The 12,516-nt window shown below is 37.0% G+C and overlaps 1 protein-coding gene across 1 annotated transcript in view; it reads right to left on the minus strand.

Moving 5' to 3' along the window:
• SUGCT (succinyl-CoA:glutarate-CoA transferase) overlaps nt 1–12,516 on the minus strand; it is a 337,169-nt gene that overhangs the window by 196,532 nt on the left and 128,121 nt on the right. The window contains exon 10 of the mRNA XM_009637219.2: nt 9,338–9,435. Coding sequence (XP_009635514.1) covers nt 9,338–9,435 — 98 coding nt within the window. The remainder of the gene's footprint in view (nt 1–9,337; nt 9,436–12,516) is intronic.

The following is a 12,516-nucleotide window of genomic DNA, read 5'->3' on the forward strand; positions in this document are numbered from 1 at the left end:
GCAGGAATTTACAAGGCCTGGCCAATCCTTTTCCCCTTAACACTTGTTTTAAAACATTTCTCTATGCTTTGATATTGCCTTTTATAAATATCCTACTTAGTATATAATTTCCTTTTCTTAACTGAAAAATTTACAATGTCATCTGCTGTCTTTCAGTGGGGAAAAAAAAGTAATTTTTATATACATATATAAATAAAACCACTGATGGAAACACATATAAGGCTAAACAACGGTCAATCTTCCAACTTTAAGATAGTAAAAAGACATCCAAGACTGTTCAGCATCTGAACTCTGAAGTACAACACTTGCAAAAGAACATTTATCTCTCCATGGAGCCTCAGTGATACTCAGTGACTGTAGGAGAGCTCGACCATGTGATTCATGCTACAACTTCATATATTTCCAGATGAGTCCCTTTTCCCTCTAAAATGCTCCATCTGCTATAGATATAATCACATAAACGCCTTTTAAATTATCTATGATTTATTTCTAGAATATTTTTAAATCTGTAGCTTAGCTTTCTACAATTATTACCAGTATTTTAGAAGTTCAAAAGAATTTACTTTTTACTGCACTTGTCTGTGGTATGAAGCTTGAATTCAGGCTCTTTGGATATGTACCCCAATGGACAACAAACCCATTACTAGGATCTTTACTGCAAAGCCTGTACTAAGGTTCCTCACTAAAAGAGAGATTAGTCTCCACGACGTCTTATTTGCATTTTAAGCAGTATTCTAAGCCTTCTCTGCACTGAATTACACAGCGCTCACAAAATTACTGAAATTACAATATTGAAATGAGGCATCGGAATCTGAAACATTTAACATTAAAGATTTTTCACGATTAAAAATATTAGACGAATAGAAAGTGTAGCATGAGCCGAATTAATTAAAATGTTATTTCATGGGAAGAAATCCAACTAAATATATTTTTCCTCAATTCATAAACCTAGCAGGCACCATTAAATGAAAAAAGCTAAATTTAAACTATACAGTCAGTAAATTAATCAAAACCATTACAGCACAATATAAGAAACAGCCTCCAAAAGTTCCAAAAATTAAATATCAAATAAATATGGCTTACACCTTATTTCCTTACACAAACCACAAGTGTAGTTTTGCTTCTTAAAAAGCAAGACCTAAATCCCCTTCTGCTTTCTAATAAATTCTAATAAAAAAAGGGAGAATGGATCATTAATTGCAAAAAAGAAAGTGTCTGCTTGACTTGCACAAGTTGAATGAAATGGCTTTAATGAGTTAGAAACATACCCAAGTTTTACTAAAATGCACTAAGTTTCTCATCCTGTTAATTAATAATGTAAACTTGGTTTCTTTCTTAGCAAATATTCTGTATTTCAGTGAAATAAAGACTTCTAAAGCATGAATGAATCCACTCTGTGCATTCTTTGCATATATCCCTTTTTTATGTTTCCTAGGAAACCTTCAATCTACACCCTACATCCTATGTGGAACGGCATCCACATTTCTCTAATGGATAAAACCATCCAATTCCACACAGAATACATTTAGAAGAACTACTGAAGCAAAATACTGCTCTTTTCCATAGGGAACTTATAGCAATTAATTTAGAGAAGTAATTTGGACAGCTACCAAATGGAGATGGAACAGCAACATCTAGATTAGTAATAGTTTTTTACATGCAGTCAATGACAAAAACCTTCTCTGTTCTTGCTAAAGTCCACAATAGCATTCTTGTGTTTTCTAGCATAACCCAAGTTTGCATTATGGTTTTTGCAATAGTTTGTTCCATCAACAGCCTATTTACTTTTGAATATCTACAGTACTTTCTTCACTGCTAATCATTTCTTTAGTGGTAGTTAACTCAGTATAATAGTTTTTACAGTTTCTTATAGTAACATCTATGGAAGGCACTACACAAAAAAGACAGAAAAAATTATTTGGAAGATTCAAATAATAGATAATTACCCGTTAGTGTACAGTAAATATACAATTAGAATTTTTAAAGTGAATACTATAGTATTTACTCAATAGTCTGTAAGCATCTCTGTCTTAGTGTCTAATTAGTCTCCTCTTGGTTACTGATTAATCACTCAGCAAACCACAACAGACCCTTAAAATCTCTGGGATCAACATGATTGTGCTGACATGTTTTACTGAGTGATATGTCAACTATTTTGAAAGATGTCACATATAGTAGATTGTAAGTGGTAGCTACATAAAGTACAGTCCAGATCTTTGTAGGAACCAGAAAATCACCCTGAAACTGGTTTTAAATTTCTGCATACTTTAAATATTGTTACCAGTTTAATAGAACTATCAATAAAACTTCACCATTATGTGCAGAATTTGTGCTAGAGATGAAAGGACATTCATGTTCCATTATGAAGTTTTGAATGCTGTTTTAAAACCATGTATGATTTTTAAAGAATGGCATACCAAAGAGAGGGGAAACACATCCATATTGTAAAATACATTTCTTATGACTCCTGAGCAGGAAAATCCAGCATGTTCCAGAACTAGTTCTTTTGGGATTCAGATGTTAGACTATGCACATTAGAAGTGTACTCCTTTTCCCAAGGTTTCCTCTCTCTTTCTCAAGTAAGCAAAAGGACTGTAGCTTCTATAGTTACGACAAAGGAAGTGCAAATTAACTAGAAATCAGCTAGGTAAACACACATCAGTAAAAGCATGCTGAGAATAATGGAAAGCTATAGTGATTTTGTTGCTGTTCTTTTAACCACTCAAGGGGAGTGAAGAGCTAATAAGCTAAGGTCAAAAAGATCATTCAAAAATCAATGAAAAGATCTCCCTTGATTTCAGCAGCATTGTAACTAGTAACATACATCATCAGAAAAAAGACAGCAAGTTCCCTTTCAGGAAGGACCTTGAACTTCACACTTACATTTGAAAATGCTTAGAGGCTTATTAAATGGTGAGAAAAGAACACAGAAAAATACACTTTAGATTACCCAATCCAAAAATCAGATGTTGGAGACATTTTACATCTCTCTCAGTTGCACACACTCACAACATAAAACTAATAGCAATTTAAAAGAAAGCATTTTAAAGCAAACTATGGCAGTTTGGCAGCTGATGCCCACACAGCTCAACCATCTATGCACCGATGGTGAGGTTGATTACTGGGCTAAGTAAACCTCACCAGCTGTGCTACCTTGAAGTCCATTATCTTTCAAAACTCAGATTCCTGTCTTGCTGAAGCAGTAAACAACCAGATGCTCATTCCTGTAATGTTATCAACAGTGACTTCAGTCTGCAAGGCTCTTGGTTTAGAAAAAAAATGGTGGGGATGGGGAAGGAGATTTACAGAGATAAGGTGTGTCTCAACAAGTGTGAATTTAACAGTGCCCCTCATCAGGCAAATTAAACATTTTATAATACACTTTCCCCTTTAGGTGCCCTCCTCTTGTGTTACTAGGTGGAAACAATTTAGCAAAGATCTCATCAACTGAGGATCAGGTTCCTCTGTGCTTCCTTCCTGCTCATTCTTTTTCCCCTCACACTTTTATACACAACATGCAGCTGTGGTGCACAGTCAAGAACAAGAGCTTTAAAATGTAAGTGCTAGGAATAGAAGTTCCACTCTGAATCGTTTCCAGCCCTAACACTTCTGATTTTAAGTCTACAATAACTTAGCTATAGCTGCAGGAGCAGTAATCATGATGAATTTATGTGTTCTTCATTATGTGAGCTGCTTCAGTTTAAAGGCTGCTGGCATGTCTGCTATTCCCCTTCCTCCTGCACTCACACAACCCCACACACTCTGTTCCATTTACAGGTTATTCTCCCAAAGCACCCTGGACTACACATTTAGCTGCACTGTCATCTACATTACTGAGGTGCAGGGTAGGATTAACATTCAATTTCTGGAGTAATTTGAAGAAGGAGGTCAACAGATTAAGCCCCCTTCCCCAAAGCAGTGACTCTTAAAACTGGATTATACCAGCTTTTGCACAGATGCATCTCAAGTTACATGCGCACATGATATATGTATGTCTTGACATATGTATGCACATATACACATATGTATGTATATATACACACACAGAAAATAATCCACATTGTACCCGGTACTATTCCATTCCAGAGGAAGCAAAGGTAAAAGTGGAAGGGAGGTGGGGGAGAACGGAGCAGCAATTAAAACTTGGTTCTCGTGGATAGATGTACATCTAACTCACAAACCAGAAGTTTCCACTGGAAATATAAAAACCAGAGCGCTCTGTAGTCTGTCAGTTCTCACATGAGCTGGGAGTCTCAGGGGCCTCTGTAGTAGCCATTGAACCTGACCTCCACCCAGGTAGGGTCATTTTAAATTTGACTCTTGGCACACACCCAAGAAAGGAAGGCATTCAGAGGCAATTGGCTTTTGTCAGAGTTCTGCTTTGTTGTCGTTTGGGGAAAATGTCACCTAAATAAAGAGGAAGATACAGAAGGCACCGAAACTTCCTTTTTTGTAAAGCGAACACAGTAGATGTGCAAATGTCAGCAGTGGGAGAAGAAAGAGTAAATAAGACCTGTAGGCAGTGGAGGAAGATGATGGGCACAGGAAAAAAAGAGCATAGCAGGAAGACGACCAGAAATGGGAAAGGGATAACACCACCAGTAGCACAACAAGTACAAAATACCCTATAGGCCTATATTCTTCTTCCCTGTGAATATCTTATGACCCAGTGATCCTTGCAGCATTGTACTCATTTTCCCATAGAAGATGGAACTGAAAAACACTCCCCCTCTCAAGGTGTCTGAGCCTGGTTTCTGTAATTCCCTCCTCTTGCCCCAAAGATGCCTGGGCCTGGTTTCTGTAATCCCCTCCTCTTGCCCCAGGATGAGAGCTGGGTGTCTGAGAAGCAGCATACCACTCCAGAGTGGTCCACCTTCCAGTCCCTTTTATTGAGATCTGACAAACTCTATGGATATTTGAATTTATCCTCTCCTACCTCCTCTCCCCCTCTCTCTATCATGTATACCCTACAGAGGGAGTTGAGATGTTATAAGCAGACAGCAGGCTGGGGTGAAGAGCTACGGACAAATGTGCTTCACTCTTCTGTCAGGAAGAGAGAGGATGAGAAAATTCTTTCTGAAATGAATGGAACAATTCACACCTCTCAGAGCTGTTGTTTCAAGCTACGGTTATGTCTCAAGCCATATTCATCTCCATCTTGTATTCTCACTCAGCTCAAGTCATCTGACTGTGATGAATAGGTCATTTCACACCTTTCTGAAAAGTCTTCTGTTTAAAGGTCAATTTCTTCTAAGTGCTATATAATCCCCATGCTTATCTAACTGCCTTGAAATCTGGCACGGTTACTGCAGGTGGTGAGTAGAATTATTGATCTAAAATTAGAGGTCATTCGAGTCAAGAATTCCCAAGATACAGGCTTTTTAAAAAAAACAGCATTCCTTAACATTGACTGATTGTACCAATGTTTCCTTCGTGCACACATCTAGAATAAAACTGTGGCCAGAGTCTGAAATGTTTAACATTTACCCTAGCAAATGAAAGGCATCAACTGCCTCCTTGATATTCAGAGTTCAGACAGTTTTAAAAATTTCAGCTCCACACATGCAGTGAATTAAATGCTGAAGACTTCAGGGAGTTCCTGACCCTTTGAGCAGGTATGAGCATCTCCTTCTATTCCTAAATAAGACCTGGGAAGTCTTTTTTCCTTCAGAGGAGGTGGCTAAGAATCCTTCTTCTTGCACTTACTAAGCGCTCAGAAGTTAGACATGAATTGCAGTTAGTCCATTCTGAAAGTTAAGAAAAATAAAAAAATAAAAGGTAGGTCATATGTATGGAAATAGTTCAAAAGAGATAGGAGGAAGGGGACAGGTTAGATAGGTCAATGGAAGCCTAGTCTAGGCTCTGGTGGGACCTCAGCTGAAAAAGATTATAACATCAGAACCTTGGAAAAAAGTATGCATATATGTACTGTGCAACAGCAATGATACATACAAGCAACTGCAGCGTACTAAGTATCTGCTATACAAATGGTACTTAAAATACCAATGACTTAGTGGAACAGGAAGAATGTATAAACTGAAAATGGCAGCGAGAGGTTGGGGGAGAGGAAAGGAAACAGAACTATATGTTTCCTCTCATGTGCTTCTAGTCACCATAATTACCATTGAGATGCTGAGACACAGACCACATCTGTGAATCTTTTCACTGGCCTTATCAGCAGCAACAGTCTCAAGGAATTCCACTACAGGACCATATTTCCCATTTAAGTTTCCAAGCACATACAAAAGAGAAGGAACATTTAGGAATCACCAGATTCCTATACATAGATGCATTTTTTTACCTGCCTTTTACTGTTAGGCTTGGCACACCAAACAAGCTTCCTGACTTTTTCCATTGCAACATCACTGGAAAAAAGCCGCTGTGGCTCAAATTGTATGCAACTTGCCCATGCAGCATCAAAATGAGACATGGGTGTCCTGGTTTCGGCTGGGATAGAGTTAATTTTCTTCATAGTAGATAGCATAGTGCTGTGTTTTGGATTCAGTACCAGAAGAATGTTGATAACACACTGATGTTTTCAGCTGTTGCCAAGTAGTGCTCAGACTACTCAAGGACTTTTTGAGCTTCTCCTGCTCGCCCAGGTGCATAACAAGCTGGGAGTACAGCACAGCTAGCACAGCTAACCCAAACTGACCAAAGGGCTATTCCATACCATAGAACGTCATGCTCGGGGGGGTGGTTAGTTCGGTCGGTCGGTCGGTCGCGGGCAGAGTGCTCGCGGCTCGGGGACTGCTCGCGGCTCGGGACGGGCTGGGCATCGGTCGGCGGGTGGTGAGCAATTGCATTGTGCATCATTTGTTTTGTATATTCTGTATATTCTGTTATCATTCTCATTATTACTATTATTATTATTTTCTCTTATTAAACTGTCTTTATCTCAGCCCTCGGCTCTAACCTTTTATTTTCTTTCCGATTCTCTCCCCCATCCCACTGAGGGAGGGGGGAGTGAGCGAGCGGCTGCGTGGTGCTGAGTTGCCAGCTGGGTTAAACCAAAACAATGGGTGAAAGGCCTCACTACATCCTTAAAGGACTTTCATATTCCTTTTTGCTTTCTGCCACACAAAGGAAGGGCCCGTCTCAACAAAATTGACTGTAGTAGAACCCATGTCAATAAAGTCACAACTCTTCTAAGCTGCTTCAGCTCACTTCTCCACAAATTCATTGTGAGGTGGGCAGCAGTCTACATATAGTGAGTGAATGGGAGGGTCTGCAGGTGTTTCTTTCTAACGCACCTTAGTTTTATATTTTCCATGTGCTGGAAGCTGCAATACTATCAAGCAATCAGTGATTTAATTAAGGTATTTTTCAGTGAAATTCTGCCATTACTATTTTGTCATTTCCCTTCATTTCTCAAGGGTTGACATTTTTCAGCACTGAGAAACTATTAATTTAATTCTCTAAGTAACTTCAAAAATGAACCACATATAATTTTACAAACAATTGTGCATTAGTGAATAAAAGCAAAGTTACCATGGAATGTATATGGAAACATATTTGACCTCCATTAGAATGCCAAAAGTGTTTGTTATAGTCAGTGTTTTAAAACTGAATGCCAGATGAATTCACAGTAATATGACATAACAGAATACTATTGGAAATGTCTACTCCAAAAGAGTGTATACAGTCACATACTTGCATATAAATTAAACAGAAATTCAACCTAAATGATGCTAATAAAACAGAACATAAACTCTGACAAAAAAGACATAAAGCAGTAATTGAAAGAGCAATGAGGTAATCTGATGAACTAATAGCTACAGATATAAAAACAAATTAGAATTCTGGCAATTCATTCAAAGAACAACTGTTCCTTGAACTTTATCTTCTTTTCCAGCTATTGCCCATAAAAAAAAAAACCTGCACTCAAAATTAAACACAAACAACAAGCTATTAAGTAATTGATCTGTGGACGGCAAAACAGCACTCATAAGGTACCACAGTACATCAGATAAATGCCATATTAAATGAAATTAACTCCCAAGTAATAAGTCAATATGAATCAACTTTGAAATTAAATTTAAGTGTCAAGAATGTAAGAGCTCAAAAGTAGGCCAAAATATAACTATTCCCTCTCAATGGCTTAAAACTTATAGGAAGAGTGTGTTCATCTGTGCTTTCACAATACATTTGTTGTCAGAAGGCAAGTAAATACAAGTTCCAAAAGTTTATCATGAACAGCTGTACTATAATTTTTTGAAAATGCAAAGTCACTTGGTACTTCAGTATTTCATCAGGGGCAAGACACATGAAAATGGACAGGTAAGACAGAGACGAAAGTTCAAGTGCAACAGGAAGAGGAAAAAATCACTCTCTACAGTCTTTAATGCAAGGTGATTCTTGTTCTCAATATCCAAAAAATGTGTGGGGTTGAGAAGAGGGGGAGGGGTGTGCTACTGAAACTCTTTTCTCAGAAGAAATGAAACAGGGAGGCATCTGACTTAATGCTTCTAAAAAGAGCCCCCAAAATTTCCTGAATTGTATTTGTTACATGTTAGTTGACAAAGACTCATACAGGCCAAGTGTCAAAATGACAGTGTGACTTTTCTTGAAACATTGACAACAGCAGATATACTGCCTCATCTGCTCATGCCCTAGAATATGAAGTGTTGCTGAAGCCACCTGTGGGTAGCTTTACACAGATCAGTTTTTTTCTTATATTATATAAATTTACCATCCTGTCCATTAAACAGAAGAGCACTCCACAGAAATAAGGCCTTCTCAAATAGAATGAGGAAGATAACTAAGCTAGTTTAATCTCTCAAATAAAGGATTCCTGGCTTCCTCTTAAATAATTTTTAATTAAAGTATTTAATAGGATGATTCCCACATAGAATACTAAGCATATATCCTTCTGATTTCAAAAGGAATGACCCAGGGAGAATTTGGGGCACAGAGCACCACAACAGAGAACCAGCAGGGAGGGAGTAGCATCAAGTGGAACTCCGTTGGATAAAGCAACTCTCAGTGAAAACTTTAAAATCCCAGTCACAGCAAAAGCAAACAGTGCTCCAGGAATTTTATTTCCAGGAGTTACATTCATCCAGGAAAGCAGAAAGCACTGGTTGTTTCACTAAAATTCAAGTTAATGGTTAAAAATAAGTTAAAATAGTTTCTGAAAACTTAAATCTTCAGTCTGGCTTCTTGTTAGTCCACACCATAGTCTGTGTGCAAAAGGCAGTACATCAGAAAGTGTTGTTAATACTTTATTTTTTTTTTTAAAGTATCTCAAAAGAGCAAAATTTGCACATGATGAGAGCTTCTTATACATTACTATTTGCATTAACAGATTAAATGTAATTTCTTCCCTTTAACTTACCGGGTTGACAATATGTGAATAAGTTCTTTTCTGTTCTGGACTCTGAGTGTATTAGTTTTGTATCTGGAATCCTTACTAACTTCAGGCAAATTCAGGATCTAAGTAAAAACAAAGGTGAGTAAGAAATGTGCTTGGCAGGAAATATGTATATTGCTAAGGAAATTAATTACTGATTTAAGATAGCTTTCCAAAAATCCCTACTTCTCATTAATCTTTTAATAAAGATTACAAAATTAAGAAAAGATAATGCCTCCTGGTTAACATTACATAACAAGTACAGGAAAAGACAGAAACTAAACTGAAGATCCAAATCTTAGTTGATAGCTTTCACCATTAGCTAGCAGAAATTCTTATTGTAGAAGTTTGTAAGTTATTACCGTGAGGTTGTAGAGATCTGTGGGATTATCCTGCACTAAATTATATGTCACAGAATAACAAATATGACTGTACTTCACATGCTGTACTGAGAAAAGCTGTGTCTAAGACTATTTCTTTCCACTTCGGTAATTTCTGTCAAAAAGGCAAAAAAATGAAAAGGTGTTTTTCTATTGAAATGTAATAGTTTTTCTTTACAATTTCTTCCAAAAGAATTAATAAAGAAAATTGGTGCTATAAAACCTCCAAGAAAGGAGAAATAAATCTTCTATATGTAACTCCCACCTGGCATGTTAGAAATTTAACCATCATGCAAAGACAATGTGAATTATACTATAAAGGGAATTAAATGTGGAGAATGAGTCTTAGAATTTTTAGAGGCATTCATGAGACAGAGTAGCTGTGTGGACAATCAATACTTACTATATAATTTATCTATTCATGCCACAATATATTTATATAGAACATAAATAAACAGAATGAGTTGTGCTTTCCAAATTTAATAAAAAATATCCCAATAACATTAGCTACAGAGGAAGGCAGAATAGAAGCTTACAAACAGAGAGACTGTCACCTATTTGTCATGTATTTTTATTCGCTAACACAAACTCAAGATCAATTTTACTTATGATGAGTTTCATAATCATTCTAAACATGCTACATTTTTTTACAGGGCAATTTCCATGATGGCTTACAAAAAAAGAGTACTGGCTCAAAGCTGAAGTCCCTATAGGCCATCATCCTATCTCTGCCTTTGGCTGAGTGCTGGTGCTTAGGAAGAGCTTAAGAACAGGGCCAGGACATATGATACTTCTTTAATATTCATCCAAACTCCAGCCATCTTTAGATTTGGGCATTTCTCAGCTGGAGATCTTTCTATGCATTTAGCGATCCTCAATGAATTTTTGTTTTATTAACATGTTCAGGCATATGGATTCCAGGAGTGACTATGTACTACCACATGTAAGTGATGCATAGATTGGTGTCAATCTCACTGATATTTGCCTCAAACCTAAAATTCTACTAATTCCTCTGAGGTTGGTTTAGACCAAGGCCACTATCATTTAATGACACCTCGCTTTGCTGGAGTGAATAAGGATATGACTTCCCTTCCAAATGAACAGCTGTTGATGACTTAAAACCATCAGTAAAACAGGTATTATTTCAACAGATATGTAGATATAGTCAAAACAGATAGTCACCTTTGACATAGTTGTCACCTAGAGTGACAAGGCTAAGCATGGAAACCAAAGTGTCAGTAAGTTATGTTAGAACAATGACCATATCACATAAATTTTCTGCAGATTTTTATCTGCAAGGTAACATAAAACATCAGGCTGGTATCTTCCATTAACACTTGTTTCACAGCATATTTTCTTTTCCTTCTATGTTTATACAATCTAGTTTATGCAAGTCATAATATATTATAATCTAGCTTTAGAAGGTGTTCTTCTTTTCCTACTGAAAGTGTAACAATAATATTGGTAACCCCTTAAAATTATCTCCTCTTTTTAATACTGTTATTTCGGAGTTACAAATCATTGCTTCAGAGAAAAAAATAATGCAGAGTTGTTCAAAGCAAATGATAGTGAATGCTTATTTATGAGAGCTTAAAAAACCCAAGAAATTAATCAGAAAATTATGGTTCCATTTGATGAGTTATATGAAAAATGATCATATGGAGTTGCTCACTCTACTGTTTTAATTAATGTTACTGACTTCAGCTTTAACTTAATGTCCATCTGTTGTAAAGCTGCATGTCTATATATGTTCTTCTCAATTTTTTTATGACTAACAAATGCACATTTGAGAAGTTATTCATTAATGTGCCATTCCTTTTTCTGCATCACGCTGCCAATGTTATTTGCTTTATTTCACTGTGACCGCTTGGAATGAAATTGCTGTTCTCTTTCTAGGCCTCCTTCAAGACCTAAGATGCACATTCAGAGTTTATGCTCTCTGTGTTTTGTCACTCAACACCAGCAAACCTGTTTGTACTCTCCTTTGCTGTACAGAAAAGCTCAGTCTTCTGATGATTCTTCCTCAGTGTCCATATTTAGAGGGAAGCAGCACACATCAGGATGTGCTTTTGTAACACCTGACCGCTATGAAATGCGCTTCAGCCAGCAGTGTTACAAAGTTTTTCTGCAATTATCCAAGTCCCCAAACAAGCTACAGTTAGTTGTCATTGATTTTGAAAATATCACAGTGAACTATTCCAGTTTTTTTCTTTCTGCTTGCCTGAAAATATATGGTTGAAGCAGAATGTTTGCAATTGTTTACAGCTTGAGCCAGCTGTTACATCTCTCGAGTATGTGTCTTTAGGGCAACAGCTTCCATACAGCCTGTATTTTTAGCACCAACTCATCTCAGAAAGGTTCCCTAATAGCAATTCCAATGTTTGAATTAGTGGTCTCTGTATTTACTAAAGATTCACTAGGGTGTTGCGGGCCTTCCTGTAATAAAGTCCTTTTCCTTTCATTGGCCCTCCTGCTTCATGGTGTTTTAAGTTCCAAATCACCTTCGACGTAGCACAGAGCACATCTCTAACGGGTTTCACAGCATTCCACTGACTTCCACATCACTCCATTTCTGGGCAATTTAACGGCCCAAATCCATACCTACAATAACTTGATAAGGGTAAAAAGACCATTCTTTCTAAAAGCAAGTATGATAACTAGTTTATAGAAAAATCTGACCATTACTCAAAACTTAACTATTTTTTCTGGTTTTTTATTCCCTTTGAAATATGAGCACTCATCGTTTTTCAATGTCCTGTACCTCCTACTTCTAATTCTAGAAAT

The sequence above is a fragment of the Egretta garzetta genome, unplaced genomic scaffold (genome assembly GCF_000687185.1).
Source record: "Egretta garzetta isolate BGI_Z169 unplaced genomic scaffold, ASM68718v1 scaffold194, whole genome shotgun sequence".
In the NCBI taxonomy this organism is placed as follows: Eukaryota; Metazoa; Chordata; class Aves; order Pelecaniformes; family Ardeidae; genus Egretta; species Egretta garzetta.